The sequence below is a fragment of the Xiphophorus couchianus genome, chromosome 12 (genome assembly GCF_001444195.1).
Source record: "Xiphophorus couchianus chromosome 12, X_couchianus-1.0, whole genome shotgun sequence".
Taxonomy (NCBI): Eukaryota; Metazoa; Chordata; class Actinopteri; order Cyprinodontiformes; family Poeciliidae; genus Xiphophorus; species Xiphophorus couchianus.
This window is the reverse complement of record NC_040239.1, coordinates 26,539,470-26,557,516: the sequence shown is the minus strand read 5'-3', so window position 1 is coordinate 26,557,516 and position 18,047 is coordinate 26,539,470. Positions and strand designations below refer to the sequence as shown.

The window sequence follows — 18,047 nt, the reverse complement described above, 5'->3', positions numbered from 1 at the left end:
ACCTCAACAGAAAAACCTCTGCCCTGTTGCCAATGTTTGTGGCAGTAACAAATTTTTAGGTTAAGGAGTGATTGCTTTCTAACTTGGTCTCATAAGCCAAACAATCATTAAGATTTTGTATTTACATCAGTTATCTTTGTCTGGCATTAAAGATGGATAATCTGAAACATCTTGGTAAGGAGACGGTAACTTTTTTCATATCGCAGGACTGCCCAACCCTAATGAGAATTTTGTTTTCCGTTTAAATTACCTGCATTGCAATTTGCCAGAGCTGAAATTTTCAACAGTTAATCAAGCTAAACATCGTCGACCCAGCCAGCATTCTTTGCATCCTGATTGCTTTTAAGAGAGAGATTCTTCCAGGTTTAAGTAACCTAAAAACTCACGGGACCCTGAAAAAAAGTGTAATGCTGAGTTTTGATCTTGTCCGGGTCAGTGTGTGTAGCTGGAGAACGAAAAGTCACGGCATCAGTCACAGCTGTCTAAAATGCAAAAATGGAGAGTGAGGGGGAAAAAAGTAATCTCTCTCTAAAAATATAAATAAATAAAATGACTAGAATGAGCTGCGGCGGCAAAGCAGAATCTTAACCGTCAGACGGCATCGTGGACAATACATGTGAAAATCAATCAACATCTGCTCTGACAGCCCTGCAGCAAACAAATAAATCCCTGTAGCAAATGCAGACACAGCGAGGAAAAACAACAAATGAACAATGGGTTTTGAGCAATCAGCGACAAGGGACCACATGTGGAACAAGAATAAGCAGCAAAATGAAAACAAACGCACAGGGAATAAAGCCTTCCAATAAATGAAGAAGAAAACGCACTCGACAGAAAGTTTTTCTTTTTCTTTCTCTCTTTCTCGCTTTCATTTTTCTCCCTTTTTCTTCCTTTTTTTCAGCAATAGTATTTATTATTTAGAGATTTAAAGGTAAAAAAAAATTCACCTAACTGATTAAGCGACCCAGGATTATTGATCTCTTCACATATTCATATTTTATTTCTATACCTATGCAATGCCCTACTGTCCCATCGTATTTCCATGTCATACTTTCAAACCATGTAGCTACACATCCATTTCACATCCCTTTGTTCCTCTGGATAAAGTATTGATGAATTATAGAAATGCTCACAGCAATGCCTATATCATAGTATATATTATATACTACTAAAATGATTTGATGTTAGTTATTATTCCCATGTTAGAGCAACCTTCTGCTGGTAGATAATATTTTTTTTTTTGAGTCACAAAACCACATCATCTCACAGTAGACTCAGTAAATTATTGGAAAGCATATAAAATGTCTGGTTGTAAAAAGCTTGTATTAACAGCCTCCAGGCAGGTTTGAATTGACACATTGGTCGATACAAAAAACCCCCCCAAAAAACTCCTTTTTATTTCCAGAAGCCCAAGAACGAAAAAACAAAAGCTGCAAGTTGAAGTGCGGGTATTATTTTACAACATCGCAACATTGATCGTACATTAAGGCCCTTTATCAGGGACATGCAGCGAGGTCGATGACTGGTGAGGCACCGACTGGAGACTGATGGATCAATATATAAAATCCAAAATAAAAGCTATTATTTCAGTCTTTACCTTAATTTAGTTATTTAAAAACCTTCTAGTTATGTTTTAATCCCTTTCATACTGTTCAACAATATGATAGCAAGACGAAAAAAAGATTATTTGATTGAGATTTTGATATTTTAAGTTGACATCATTCTCTCGCTCTCTCTCTATCTCTTTTATTAAAACTGAAAATTGCATATGATCTAACCTGTATTTGTATATGACATTTGTTGGCCTATCGTTTTCCATAAATATCATCATCACTCTATTGTAAAAAAAAAATTATCCTTGCTTTTTCCCCTGATATATTTTTTAGCTTTTTTTAATGTGTAGAAGAGCTTCTGTTGCTGGCCGCTCCTTTGAGTCTTAGCACTGCTCCCTCACAGCGAGGCGTGGTACTTCCTGCCTCTCCCTGTGCATTTTCACTGCACATTTAGGACAGTACATACTACATATGTTACACACGCTCATTAACTATATCAGATGTCAACATGTGTAGTTGTACGTGTATATTTCGATCTTAAAGAGCGACAGAGCAATGGACGTGTGTCAGTTTTGTTTAAGGCAGAGACTGTTTGAGACAGCGCCAGTAGAGGTGAGGATCAGCACTGCACTTTTATCATGTATTTCAACAAGCAATGCATAAATCCAGCGATTTTGACCATGAAAATATGTTAGTTCTTGCACAACTCCTTTAGTCTCTCTCTTTTATTTTTTCAAATGGCCTCCCTACTCTCCAGGACAACCGATAATATATTTATAAAAGTTCCAGCGCTATTGCTAAGATGTGCTTTGTTTCAGGTGGCAAAGTGACAGCTGCTGTTTTGAAACAGTTTGTAGATATAGTCAGACGACACCTTCAGATTATTCTGAACAGCTGCTGCATTCATACAATTATAGAACAGGAAATTTTAAGCACAACTGATTAACCTTACGCGCCATCTGGATTTGTAGAAACAGAGAGCCGAATTCCTCCAGATGTGTTTTTTTTTGTTTAAGGCAGAGAGACTGTACATGTGGGGGTGGGGGTTAATATTTTAGCCACAATATGCATAAATTTCTACATCAATCCAGCAAGAAAGTTTCCTTATTTTCTTGATGCACTTTTAGTATATTTCTTTTTTTTTTTTTACTCTCGATAGAAATAAATGTAAAGTTCTCGGATTGTAAACATGAAGGTTGTGCTGAAGCGGCTCTGAAGTTCAGTGAAAGTGCAGTCATTTAAAAAGCAAAAGAAAACGCTCTACTCTGATATATTGTTTTTCACTGTGACTGTGGGTAAATATTGGACGGGATTTCAAAGAATTTCCCTTCATATGCGTAGATTTCTACTATAAACGGAAAAGAGTTTATGCCAAACATTTTTGCTTGCCTTCACAACTCTAAAATTTAGCAGGCCGGCTAGATTTATTGGGTTCCCCTGGAGGCAGGGTTGGGGGGAGGGGGGCGTTGTGGTTGTTGTTGTTTTCTCTCAACTGTCTGGAAGAATCTTACGTGGTTAGGAAGCAGGTCAAAACAGGATGCGTGTCCTCATAATCTCCATGGCGTCAGGAAAAGCTACTGCTATCTCAAATCACGAAATATAACAAATCTATCCAATTAATCTTTTTCCTGCTTGTGCAGAGACTATTTTTTTTCGTTGCCATACGTGGGAACATTCAGATACCGCAGACTACTGCTGCGACCAGACAAAAGCGGAGTGTCTCTCAGACATGTTTGAATCAGACGTCTCCAGCGGGCTGCAGTGAAAGCAGTCACCTTGAAAAGGACAGGAACGTCGTTATGAGTGGCAGCCATCTGTGTAAAAAGGAGCCGTTCTGGCACTTTCTAAATCAACAGTGCGCCCGTGTCCGTCAAACTGCAAATGACGGTAGGCGCTCACCATATGCGAGCCCTTTCCAACAAGCGCAGTCATTTTGTGGAGGAGGAGCAATCCAGGAGCCTCAGAGGGACCCTGAGTTTACAATTTAGCAAATGGATAATGATAAATGTGGAGAATTACTGGAAGAATTCCATAATGTGGGATGTTGGATAAAGCAAGGTACCCTATAGCAATCCATTTGGTTCCCAACATTTTTCATTTCAGAAATTAAATGTGTCTGTGATTTATAGATAGATGCAAGACTACTTTTGTCAGTTTTAGCTTTGATTTAGTTTGAAACTTCTTACATTAGAATCACATTTACTTCTAAAAGTAAGTGTGTGGTAAAGATGTGTGAAAAGCCTTACAATTATTGCTTTTCAATACAACAATACTACAATTTTTTATGGAAGAAAATATGTATATTTTTAAAGTAGATAAATAATCCAATGTCAAAAGTCACTTGTGGGGCAATTATTGATACCTTTCTTCCTCAGTCTAGCTCCTAGATTTTCTTTGATGCTCTATTATCCTCAACTCACCCTGCAGGTTTTCTATAAGATTTAGGTCTATCGGGTCCAATAGACTGACTGTCTTGATTTAGGCGAATGTTTTGGATCACTATCCTGCATTGACCCATATTGATGTCATCACATTTACATTTAATGCTGTAGATGTGTAAAGTCTCTGATTTCAAAGACTTCACGATGCTCTGCACAGTAATGAGGTTTCCTGGGATCTTTGGAAGAAAATATGTTCACAGCATCACAAATGTTCCACATTTCTTAACAGTTGGCATGAGGTGCTTCTCTGTGTGAGTTTCACGCCAAACCCACCTGGATTGTTTGCTGCCGAAAAGATTGTTAGTTTCATCTGGTTAAAGTACACGGTTCCAGTTAAAAACCACAAATGTCAAGTATGTTGACATTTGTGATTGTAGGACAGAAAACCAACTGGCATGTTGTTAGAATCCGAAAATTGTTTTGGCGATCTGGTGACCCCAGGATGGCAGTTTCTGCTGCAGTTGAACAATAAGTGTTTTAATTATTTTAACTGTATTTATTTGTTTGTGGTGTCAAGATAGTAGCCAGTGACAACAAGAAATAGATATTTGTGTCACCGCATATTTATGCCCCTTGGGAACTGACCAGTCATTAACTGCCTTTCCACTGGTCTTAAAATTGTGCAAATTTCAGTTACGAAGAAAAAAAATTTAATTAATGGAAACTCTGTAATTTTAAAAAAAAACTCACCTTTTTCACTAAAATGTTTTTTGCGCTACAATGAGGTGGTGTTTCGACTGTATCAAAATTACTGTATTTCAGGAAAAAAAAACGCAATAGAAACACTTTTTTTTTCACGCCACGCAAGTCATGCGATCAACAACCGGATGTCACTGCTGGAGTAAAAGAAGAAGAAGAAGACAGCAGGAAGTGGCAGGAATATGATGACGTGGCATGTTTTTTAATGAGCAAACATTCACGCGTGATTTTCATTGCGTTTCTTATTGACAACGTTTTGCACACATTTGAAATGGAAACCCAAGTACTGATTACAATATACGTCTTACCAGAAACTTGGACCAACTTAAAGTAGGTAAAGTATAAAAATACATTCAGTTACCTTAATTTTAATTGAAATATTTTATTTCTCCTGTGCGATTTTTCTTCCAACTGATTAATTACACACAAAAATTAAAAGTCGGAGAAATTTAACCTTTGAGATAATGTTGCTGCAATGAAAGTTTCATTAATAATTTTTTTTTTTTTTTTTTACACATCTTCATCTAAGCAGCCACCAACGATGTGTACCACATGTATATTTGGAATCTATTAGAATTGCCTGTGACATCTCTGGCACAGGATTGATTTCCTCTTTTGCCACAGTCCAGACTTGCAACACGCAAGTATTCTTCTCAGTACTCTTCATCAATAAAATGTACATGACGTTAACTATCACGCTGAATATCGCTCGACTGTTTGTCTCTTTCAATGCCTGCATCATTTAGCAGCTGAATCAATCTTCTGGTCTCTAATGCACTCAGCGTTGCTTACTCAGACGCTCGCTTACTGTATGTACCAACATGACTCTATGTCCAGGAGCAGGGACAAATGAAAAATAGATACAGCTGTAAAGGAGCGGGATCAGATTTTGTTTGAGGAATTACTGCGGCTGCCGAAAGGACTTACTGCAAGCATATGGCGAGGCGGAGCAGTTCTGCATATGCTTTTGTTTTGCGGCGGAAGTTGTTTTAGGGGTTTTATTCAATCCGCTAACGTTGTCAACCATGCATTAATGAACGCTGGGCATGCATAATTCACAAATGATATTGTCTTGCTGTCTGTTCGAGGCTTGCTGATCCAAGCGATATGCATGAATTATACCACATCGGATTCCGTGTTTGGGAAGCGTGTTTTAAGCGTTTCTGCATTATAATGACATACGACCTCTGTCGGGAAACAAATGGAGTCTGAAGCATACAGCTCAGAGTGTGGCGCCTTGGTACAAGACCAAATGAACATTGTCACCTTCCTAAAGTAATGGACTAAGTTTTTTTAGTTTTGAATATTTTTTTTGCCACAATCATCTTTTGGCAAAAAATGACTTGGGTCATTATTTTAGGAAGGTGCCAGTATGTAATTAGACATATTCCTTTGATGCAATCCTATTTTTAATGTGACTATAGAAACGTCCTCCTTATCTTGAAGACATAATTTCAAGGCAGTAGATAAAAATGTTCAATAAATCTCTTGAAGACAACTGAATTATTTACACTGCTCTGACAAATCTTTTTCAGAAGGCCGCATAGTAACTAAGAATAAACACTTGAGAAGCGGCCTCGCCTGTTCCACTTATCGCCTGAGCATCAGAAAGGCTGTTCACATCATGGACTCTTTTGGATGTCAGAAACTTTGGCTGAAAACTTGAAGTGTTCTGACAGCGCCCAAGTATTTGAAGAGCACTAGCTTGCTGTGGTTTAGCTGCACTAGCAGTCTGCAAGCCATATCAAAGGCGAAGGGCAGCGACTAGGTGGAATTAGCTTTTGACAGGCACAGTTAAAAGGGCCTTCATATCCATCACTCTTTTCTCCCCACTCCCACTATAGACGTATGAACAGGAAAATAGGGGGAGAAAATGTATGATACGGAGTGATGGATCATGCGGATTTCCTCTTATCCCGCCGCACAAAAGAGCGCAGGCGGGCGGGGTGGCGGCTCTGATCCAGAACGCTCTCTGGTGATGCATCACTCATCTTCCCATCAGATTTTAAAGGACGGAAGAGGCTGAGCTGAGCGTGCTGGCATTTCGGCTCAAAGAGTTAGCTAACACTATTTATTTTTCTTTTTTGTGGCAAGCTAACAGCTATTCATCAGCAAACAGATGCTCAGTGTCCGATGAGAAGACTGTGTCCACTCTGTCCGGTGTGCGTTCTGAAACCATAACTTAAAAAAGTGACCCCCTTCACGTTACAGTAACACAGTTCATGGGCTCCCTGACCCATACAAGCTCAGCTTATTCACAGAATGTCTCCAACAGGAAGGAATGGCACCACTGCACTCTTACTGTAGCACGTTAAATAGGTTTTTCCCACCTATTGTACAACAATGCAGGGGTTACAATGTCTTTAGGACCTTTCCTTTCAATCTGTGGCGCTCTCTTATAGATTTGGTAGGTTTCTGTACCTCTGTCATCACATCTCAAGTCTTGATGTGGGGGAACAAACACCTTCAGTACGCGACAGCCTGAGAGAATGCAGGTGCTGTACAGAAGTACAACATTACAGGAGTTATACTGTTGTAGAATAGAGCTTCTTTCTTCCACCTAATACTTGTCCTTTACGTTCTCCTCACCATATTTGAGGCCAGAATGTCTTATTGATGGCATCCCAAGAGCATTTGTCCTTTGAATTGTAGCCTATGAGAGTTGACAAGTTCTTTCATTTTTACCACCCTATGTGCAAGTTGGCATCTCAAAAGCTCTAATAAAACCAGAACTACAACCACAAGTCCTAGAAGTGGTGAAAAGGAGGCTTCATGGATGCAGAGCATGGCCAAAGAACATAGAGAGAAATTCAAACCATCTCTTCCATTAAAGGTAAATAACCATATCACTGACTCCAATGCCTTCCTGCCAGGTTTTCGAACCATTCAGCCGCTGCTGTGAACCCCGTTTAACCAGGAACTCTGTGCACATCAACTTTTATGTGCGAGGCTCTGACGTGGCACTGTGTTTACTGACATGCTGGATTTTAGATTGATCGTCTCTACAGCTTGATGAGACCCTTATGCTGCAATCAGAGCAGTGGTGTGAGGCAATGTACTAAGAGCATTACATTATATCATTTAGTGCCCTGCCTGCCCAGAGTGAGCATGGTTAGGTTGGCGCGACGCCTGTACAGCATCTCTTCTTTCACAATGTTCAATAGATAGGTGGGTCCATGCCAGAGGAGAAGCTACCACTGTTCCTACCAGGCTCCTTTAGGCAGTCAGTAAGCTACAGATGCTGTATTCTGCCACCATAATGATGAGGCTCCATGGTCTCACAGCTGATTGTAACTGTACTCTCATAACAGGAAAATCTCATGCTCCATGATGTGTAATTGGGAGCGCAGCGTGCTCTTGATGCATCCCAGAAGGCATCTTTAAGACTCTGCGGAGACTATCTACATTCTGACTGAGTGTGAAGTCACGGTGCATGCTAAGACCAGTGCGAAGGGAATCTTATTAAAGAGTCGGCATACCACAAAAAGAAATACCTCAAGAGTGAAAACGTTTCTTTCTTTTACAGATATGAACTTGGAGGGAAATCTGATCTTTAGCGTGTGCATGTTGGCATGTTCACGTCGGAACAAAATGAGCGACCTTGAGTGTTATTTGACAGATTCTTGGATACGTCAGACCATGCAAATTTTTTATATATTCTTACACACAAAGCCAAAAGCACTGAAATGACTGTTTTAAAAAGAAGAAAGTGTGTAGAAATGTGTTGCTGTTTTATGACTGGCACAGGTTTTTGTACCTTGAAATTAGCTCGGATGTGATCAAGCATTGCTCAAGGCCAGCAGAGCTAATTTAAAAAAAAAAAAGAAAGGTAACTTTCACATGTCTCAGTATTTGCTGCCTCCTCCTAGTTTCTCTGCAAATATATACCAATGAAAGTTGACTATGATGCCCAGTATCCAGTGAGGACCCTCTCAAGCATGAACCTTTGTCCTCATGAAAATATATAATTGCACAGTGTAGGTAGTCTGCACCTTCATCAGCATTTTGTGGTATTTCTTTGAACTAGTGAAGACTTTTTTCTTTTTTCCTCTGGAAAAACGCAGCTTTCCTTCTGATTGCAAAAAGGAGAAATTTTCAATTAAAACGGGGGCGTGTAAAATTCCCCAGATGTAACTCTGTGCGCACAAGTTATTATCTCAAGGGGACACAGCAAATGAGTTAGTCACTTTCTTCCAAGTTAATTGTGATTTTTTTTTTTTTACTTGAGCTTCAGGGAAGTTGTGGATGCAGATCTGCCTTGAAATCAATAATCCAATTGTCAAAGTTGAAAAGTAATTGATACGGTGGCGTGCTGGAAGTGCAAAAATAACGACTGATTAGTAGACCGCCATTCAAGGGACAGCTTTCCTGGTTTTCAGCCTCAAATCTATTTATGATTTTTCCCTAAATAAAAACAAATGCTATGCTGATGCTTTTAATTGTCTAAAGAGCAAATACCTTTCATTATCTTATTTAAGTAGCTTTCTTACACCATTCTGCTGTTTCCCTGCTGTTTTTAGCTGAGCTCTTAGTTTTAATCTGTGAATTGCTTTTGGTGAATATTTACCAACTTTTTATGCTGACAATTATGTCATGTTTTGCTATAGACTGACAAAATGCAACTGATAATGTTGTTACTGCATCTGATGAAAAGGGAATTAATTTAGTTTTAATTGAAACACTTGGGGGGGGGGCGGGGGGGGGGGAAGTACTTCAAGTCTGACATAATTGTCTTTGAAAATGATGTTGCAATCCAAGATGGTGGCAGTTCGACCTCAGCTTTGGGAAAGGCAGCTCTAGAAAGTAAGCAATTTGATAAAAGTATTTACCATTTCTTGATAATAGTTTTAAAAAAAAGAAAAGTAGATTGGGGAAAATGTTTGCTCATCCCTATTTTTTTCAATATCCAATTGTCTAAAAAAATATTTTCTCTATCTGAGAGAATGAAATTCTGAAAACCTGATTGAAAGTGTTGAAATTTGACATGGAACCTTTTTTAATGTTGCTACGTAAATATCACAGCATTTCTGTTTTTTTTTCTTTTGTATGTGCTTGGGTAATAGCTGGGACTAAAATAGGGATCTTAGGACGCCTGATTGGAAAGAAAAGTCATCATGAATGTGTTCTCAGAAATTGAGCTCCTGGATTAATGCGAATGCACGCCCCGTTCTGAATGCATTAGTCACGCTTCTAGATGACTATTTGGCCAGCCTTTCAAATGTTACTTACTGACAAAATGAGCCAACCACTCAAAACGTTCACAAGATGAGAAGTAGCTGTTATTGAAGGGTCAGTAGCGGGTGACGCCTCAGCAACACACTGGCAGAAAAAGCAAACTTAACGGATCCACACTGTTTCTAAATAACACATCCGACTCAGTGAAATAAACTACATTGTCTGAAGTAAAGCAGCGCGAGAAAAGGCATTTTTACATTTGCAGGATACGGATGCATTGCTGAAAATGTACGACAGCTGGGGTTTGTGTTTGATGTAGAATCCTATCGCTGACATTTCATCACACCTACCTGTGTCTGTCTGTTGCTGAGTCGCATTAGTCACCGAGCGATGAACTCCAGCTGACCCTCGACTGTCGACACACTCATTTGGGAGATCCTGAAGTGTCTATTTGTCACCGGAGGATGCAGCTTTTAACCCTGCGTGTCAAACATATCAAGCGTCCCTGTCAGACGGAGCATGCTACGAAGTGTGTATGAGCTCATCACAACCTTTCATCATCTCAGTCTGGGTTCTTGGCTCCTTGTTGCCCCGCTATGCTTTTCATTTGACCACTTATGGGGGGGAAAAGTCAGACGGCTAATTTGCAGTTCCCAAAAAAAAAAACGTTTGACTGCTGAGATAACAATTTGAAAGCCTCTATCAAGAGGCTTGGAAACTTTCTCCTGTTCTGAATTTGAACAGCATCTGGAATCCACCGGCTTCAATAGCAGTGATATCTATGTTGATTCCAGCTCCAAGTGAGCTTTTGGATTTGGCGTTGAACTGTTAGTCATACAGGAAAACGGCAGGTAGTATGTTCCTCTGCTTACAACTCCTTTGGTTGTTTGCTGCTTTCCTCTTCTCCAATTTATTTTCCTTTGAAGCAAAGCTCAAGGTGTCGTGACATCTTCCTTCTATAGGCAACAGGCAAGGGAACTACTTTTGATAACTTCACAGAATCTGACTTAAAGACATAACTAAAACTGACCCTGTAAGGAAGCCCTTAAGGCTAAAGGGGTCATTTCTGGTTCTAGCATGGTGTACAGTGGCCAGTTTGTTTATGTCTTCTGTGAACAACCCACTTGGTTCGAGTGTCGCTCAGGTACCATGCTGTAGAAAATGGGTTTATTTGAAATGCATCTTGCTTTGAGAAGACCTTCATGTACCAGAATATACTTCACCAATGTCTTTATTCCTAAAGCGTCACTATAGGTGCATTTTATCAAGCTTTACATATTTTATTATGTCAATTATTTGTATCAAACCTAATTTTACCTCCTTTATAACCTTTTATTTATTTGGTATTAAATTTAGACTAAGTAGGAGAGCAAACTCCACTTACAAAACTTCTTAGACACACACAAAAAAGACAATTTGTCTGAACCCTGTGGGCTTATTCCAGTCTGGGCTCAAAGATAAGAGACTGTCTCTACTGTTTTACTGCAGGGATGTTTTTCACATCCTTTTGAAGTACTTTATTTCATATATTTATTTGTTTCTTTTTTGGAGAATGTACTTAAAATACATTGTTGAATTCAATAGGCACTCGTCATACTGTTTTACCAAATACATTTAGCTTTACACAACCACTGGAGAGAGCATGTTTACAGTTTAAAGCTTTTACATTGATGTTTTCCAGAGCCTTGTGGAGCTTATTTGGCAAAATGGCCCACCAGCAATTAACTAACTGTTTGTACACAGACAATTAAATTAGATTAGCAACTGCATTCCCACCACATCAAAGATCTCTGTGTTAAGTGTGTCCACTTAACGATGCAGGCTGCAATTAGATGAAGGGTCACCTCCAAATGGACTTTGCAAAAATGCAGACCAGAGGACCTTCATGTGGGATGTCACGAGAGGCTGCAGATTAAAGCAATTTTAGATGGTGTTCATATTTGTTATTTTAATCATTGCCGTAATATTAAAAGCGACAGACTGTTAGCTAGGCTTGTGTTGCACCGAAGAAAGATCCATCCCACTTCAATGAATAAATCCAGACGTCCTGTATGGACTGTTTTTAAATTTATGTTAGCAAAATTTTAATAATCAGATGTGGATATTTTAGTTTCAGTTGTAAGCACAGCAGCTAATAATTAATGGATTATCATAAAAGAAGTACAGTGGTACTTACAATTTTGTAAATGCTGCTTATGGGCATGATTGTCTTCAGTTAATTTGAATCCTTACGTTTTCAGGCGTATAATAAATAACTTCAGGCCTTAATACTGATATTTATACAGCCATAATTCCTTCCTCTACCTAATATTTGGATAAATGTCCATTCCCAAGTTGCCAAGAAATAATATACATTTGTAACCATCAATACGCTTTTGCTATTACTCTATTTGGATATTTGAACATCCTCCCAGTAGAGCTAGAAATTATTTAAATTGGTTGTTTTTCTGGCATGGGCTTGATTTTTGAGTCCAGTCCAGTCCATACGCTTAATGTTAGCCTTTCTCATCTAATCCAGAACGAGTTTTGATTTGACTTTTAATTAATTGTCTTGTTTGAATGCCTAACCAGGAAACGATTGCATCAACTTTTTTCCCTCAGGAAAATCTCATTGAGATTTAAAATGTGTCTTTCAAGAAAGTTCTAGTCATGACTGGCAGCAGCAGCACAGAGTTTACAGAATCTTCACATCAAAACGAATAAAGTTAACATCATCATAAATAAAATGTAAAAAAAATATTCCTCAATTAAATCATTTACCTTAAAAACATGCAGCGCCTGTAAACTCATGTTTTTCTGAAAATATTCCTTTCTGAGTTTGTTTCAGACTTCAGGCACCAAAAGTGAAAAGTAAGTTCTCACAACAAAGAATATTCTCCGGTGGACTTTCTATTTATTTATGTAGGCCAACAAAGACAAAGGGAGAAGTCCAAGTTAAGGCCTTATAAATAAAAATAAAAATGAACTTGGTTAGAGTGATCAGGGACTAACTTGGAACCTGTCATAAAATCAAAGCTACTAAAACACCACTGCCACCTAAAAGCTCACAGGTATTAAAAATCCTGGAATATAAACCACTGTGTTGGCAGTTTGCTGAGCTCATATATATTGTGAGTTTTTCGAGCTGAGAAAAGGTTTCATCAGCATCCTTCACAACAGACTCTATTCCCTGTGAACGTTCTCGCAGCAACTTATCAAGTGTTTAAATTTTGAAGGAAATGCACCTTTGCCTCCCCGAACCTCCTGGCCTGTTCTAGTGCTGGCGCGTTTGATTAACTTCTCTCACACATCCAACTTGAATTAGGGTCACGAAGGTTACGGTGCAGACAGATGATATCTGTAACAATAACACTTCATTCCAGTCTAATACGGGTTTGAAGTAAGCAGGGAAAATTCAGAGGATTGAAGAGTCTGAAGGCCAGAAGGTTGAACAACAGGAATCGAAACTGTTTAACAAAAAAAAAAAAAATCCTCACTGAAATTCTTGCACCGCACATTTTTTCTGCTTCTGTGTTTTCATGCTTCCTAATATCACACCCACTAATAATTACCCCTAGTAATTATTATCAGCAGTCACTTCATCTGTTGGGAGTCATAATGATATGCCTGATTGAGGTACATTGTAAAACATGTTATAATACATACTTTATTTGCAATACACGATTATGAAGTGGAATCTTTAGATGTAAAAAAAATAAAAAACATCATCGTGAGCACAGCCTATTTAAATTTGTATAGCTTGAATTGATAAGAATTGATTGAATTGATAAGATGATAATTGCTCTTTAATTTTTATTCAGTAAAACAAATTGAGGCCTAATGTGATTCAAACAAACCATTTACAGTTTGGCGTGCGTCCTTTCCCGACAGGTTCCTCGACCCTCGAGAACAGCTCTGGTGGGTATTGATCTGCAATTTTCTTTAAGTGCCAACTGCTAACTGTGATTACGCATATCCACATTTACAATTATCCACGAGTGGCGCGCGTATATATCCATACCCAGTTACCGCATACACTTCCACACTAACTGCACTCCTGCTATTGATTTTTTTTTTACACAGCAAACAGAGGGGTTGGGGATAAAGGACCATAGAGAGAGCATTACACAGTCAAGGGTTGTTGCCAAGGGAGACGGATAGGAGCTGCAAGGACTTATAAAAAACCCCAATAAAATAGCATGGTACCAGCGTCCACGAAAAAGGCACCAATCGCCAAGCCTTATGTGGGGAGGGAACTGCATCACGGGCGGAAGAAAAATGGATTAACTCAACTCAAAAGCACTAATGGATTTTCTTTAGACCGGGGTCGTGGCGGTAGATCAGCGGTGAAGATGAGGGGGTTTGTCGCTCAGTAGAGGTGTCACGGCTCGGGTCAGTCCTCCCAGACTCCTTCACCGCTGATACAGACGGTTTCAGGGAGAGAACAACAGCGTAGATACCTCTGATGGATTTTACTAACGCAACAAATGCATATGAGGGCGCCTGCCTCCTTGAGCATTACACACAAAAAAAAAATATATATATATATATATATATATATATATATATATATATATACTGTATATAACACTAATGTGTGTTTATCTATCCCATAAAACTCCAACAAAGTACATTAAAGCAAGAAAAGGTTGAGATAAATCAGGGGTATGAAAAGTTTTGCAAAATTTAACAACATTGTAGAATAGCATCTCATTTAAACAAATGCATCAAAGGGATCACAACAGAAGAAACTCTTCATTAGAATAATTAGAAGTTGCGAAAGACAGACTTCCCCCTGTCTTAAGCATCTCACGCCATTATATGAGTATTTGTGTGGCAACAAATTAAATCATTTTAAAAGTGACAAATATAGGAACTTAGAACACTGCAACTGACTCAAACATATTTGTGATGTGCAAAGCCTGATATTTCCGGTTCAGTTGCGCTGCAAAGGTCCATTGTTATAACCATCAGGACGGCATTAGTGAGTCACCGTGTTTCCCTGGGTGACTGTTCCCCTGTTAAAATGTAAATGGGTTCTGATTCTGAATCGGTTCCACGTTTGCTGCTTTACGTCCAAAAGTATTCCCTATGGGAAAAGAAAAGCACCAGTTGAGCTTTAATATGTACCCGTAAAAACGAAACTTCAGCTTCGGCCTTCTCGCGTCCAAGCAGGATTGTTTGCCGTCACGCAGCCGAAACAGGAAGCTGTTGTTGGAAGTACCGATTTTTAAATAAATGCTGTCGGTTCAGCACAGGACTTCTTTCCCTTTTCCTCAGGTAGTTGGAGAAAATAGTTTCCCAGCGATATTCTCCTTAAACAGTGTGCAGCGTGTTTCATTTTTGGGGTCATAGAGATGTTAATGAATGGCAGCATCTGTTGCACATTGTGGTGATAATCATTAGGACACAGTAGGTGATGAGGAGGCGGTGGTAGTTCGCGTAGCTGTAAGAACATTAACATACGCTCTGGCCTTATGGCGGCACTGTGTCAGGATGCAGCTGCTGCGCCTCTTTACCCCAGCATGACTCGCATTCCCAGACAGGCAGGCTTTATTTCAAGAAAGGGCCCTGCTTTGGCAGAGTTATTTTTTCTTTTATCTTTTTCTTTTTTTCTTTTTCTACATGGCTTTGAGAAATGACTTTTCTGCTTCAAGACCCTGAGCATGTAGTCGGGGATCACAACATCCCTCAGACTACAATCAATTATTTCTCTCTGCGCTGACTGATGCTTTTAAAGGTGACATTTATGCAGTGCCTGGTTTCTTATATAACTCTCTGTGCCATACACTCGTCGTAATAGGGATTTCTGGTTGTCACTGGTAACTCGCTCAGGACTGGGACTTGGAGCTGTAGCTGTAATTTTTATAAAACATCCATCCTACTTTTTCACTCACTTCAAATAAGCTCTAAAATAAGAATAGTAGTAGTAATGTTTAAGCCATAACGATGACAATAATATAATAGCGCTTTTAATAATGTTGGCAATTACAATAAGCTGATGATAGTTCTAATTATAAATGGGCTGTAACTACAGATGTGTCATCAAGTTGCTCTATGAGATAAAGCTGTTAGTTCCCAGCTGTTTGCTACACCAGATAAAAGCTGAATGGTGACAAAGTGTCTGTCCTTGTAGGGTGTAGTGGTGGACTGGTGCCTATCTCCAGCGGTCATGTTTTAAGACAAGAGCACTGCCAATCAATCTTGTATATGCGCTGCTCACACTCTCCCCCTTTCTCTTCACTAAGGCTAGTTATCATGGCCACCGTGTCGGTGGACAAATGGTTTTTCTGGAACAATCAGTTGCTTCTCCACCATTAGCGCAGCTGCATGAGCTTGATTGACAGCGCCAAGACCTCCCACTTGGTTCTGATTGGTCGTTTCTGACTGGGAGCGGTGAATTTCTTCAGAAGGCAAAAGTAGCACAGGAAGAAGTGTTAATTTATTTTTATCACAATTTTTTTTTTGTCTATTTGTAAATCACTTTTTTTCACACAGATTATCTTGGTCTAATTAAATTTTCTTTGTTTGATGGTCTAAGTTACATTTATTGTGAAAAAAAGCCAAAACAGGAGAACTCTCAAATACTTGTAATTGCAGTGTAAACGTCATTTCAGACCGCCACAATTGATGAAAACACGACTTCCTCTCTGTGCCTTCTAGGTGTGGCAGTGCGGGGGGAGCATGGAGGTCCTGCCGTGCGCCAGGGTCGCCCACATCGAGCGCACCAAGAAGCCCTACAACAACGACATCGACTACTACGCCAAACGCAACGCCCTGAGAGCGGCGGAGGTGTGGATGGATGAATACAAATCCCACGTCTACATGGCCTGGAACATTCCCATGAACGTGAGCCTCTCTTCACTCCGCGCTTTAATCCCTACGCAGCCTTTGGCCGCCCCCTCTCCTCACATCTCACTTGTTTGTTCATTCAAGCCTGCAGGCCAGGTGAGACGCTGATCAATAGAAATTCAAAATTCAGATTTCATCCTCCGTGACCTTCACACTGGCGGTGGGCCGAGTGAGGGGAAAGAAGAGCTGAATCAGACGAGAGGAGCACTAAGTAAAAAGAAAAAAATAAGAAAACAAGCCTCATGTCAGTTTAGCATAATTGCCTTCAAGAGTCTACTGAGATGGGCTGCAAACTACTAAACAGCAGCTTTTATTAATGGAGAGTTTAATATTGAATTCTAATTCCCTCCTTCGGCGCTGAGAAGGAGATGATTATAAATGAAGGACAGCTCAAATCTTAAAATGCTTCTTAAAACAATGTGTTGTCCTGAAAACTTTAATGAGCAGCTGCTGCTTAGTTATATGTAACTACTATATTTATATTTATATGTATATACACTCTTCTGAAATGAAACCACATCAAAGCCAGAACAGAATCAGCAGATTCCAGCAGGAGTAGTGGAGGTACATATGGGGAGAGTAAAAGGTGGCAGGTGACGAACTAGCCATTCCCGAACTCAGTGGCATGGCATGTTATTACCCCAGCTGTCCTGTGGCGGGGAGTTATTTTGTGTACTGTAAAGACCTAACGCTACGATTATTTCATCAAACCCCCTCTAAAGTCCCCCATACATACTCACAGACCCTTGTTATTGTCTGAGGTGCCTGCTGGGAGCACAATTGCTTTGAATGGAGAAGGCTTTATGATTCGCCACAGTGGGCAGCCCTGAGTCCAAATACCAAACAGCAGCTCTGAGAATCTGAATGTGTGTGTTGGTGTTCCGGTAGCCAAGAAGCGAGTGGATATTTCGAACCAGAATTCATTATTGACACAGACTTGAAGCGGGCTTCGTAGCTGGCCACAGAAAAGGCTTTTCTTGGAAACAGCATCTGGTAGCAGATTTGTGTGTTGCTGTGTGTATTAATCTCTTTGGATGTGGTTGCTGTGCATCCTAACTGGACCTACACCAGGGCTGCACCCATCCACTTTTTTCCACTTCTGATACCGAAACAGATACCTGAGGGTTAGTATCGGCAGACATCAATCCTTCAGAGAAAAACAGAACTGAATTGACTGAAGACGTTTCATTTTTCTAAAAGGGTATAAATGTACTGCACACCATTAAAAATGGATTCAGTCCCGCACTGGTGTTCTGTGCACCAGTGCAGAACACTTTAATACACCATTAGCTTCACAAGGTTGGTCAAACATGTCAAAACAACTTTAATTTGTTCAGTCAGTGCAAAC

The 18,047-nt window shown here is 39.6% G+C and overlaps 1 protein-coding gene across 3 annotated transcripts in view; it reads left to right on the top strand.

The window, feature by feature from the left end:
* galnt9 (polypeptide N-acetylgalactosaminyltransferase 9) overlaps nucleotides 1-18,047 on the top strand; it is a 123,251-nt gene that overhangs the window by 90,247 nt on the left and 14,957 nt on the right. For all 3 annotated transcript variants that reach the window (XM_028034364.1, XM_028034363.1, XM_028034365.1), the window contains one exon: nucleotides 16,511-16,696. In XM_028034364.1, the coding sequence (XP_027890165.1) occupies nucleotides 16,511-16,696 (186 nt within the window). The remainder of the gene's footprint in view (nucleotides 1-16,510; nucleotides 16,697-18,047) is intronic.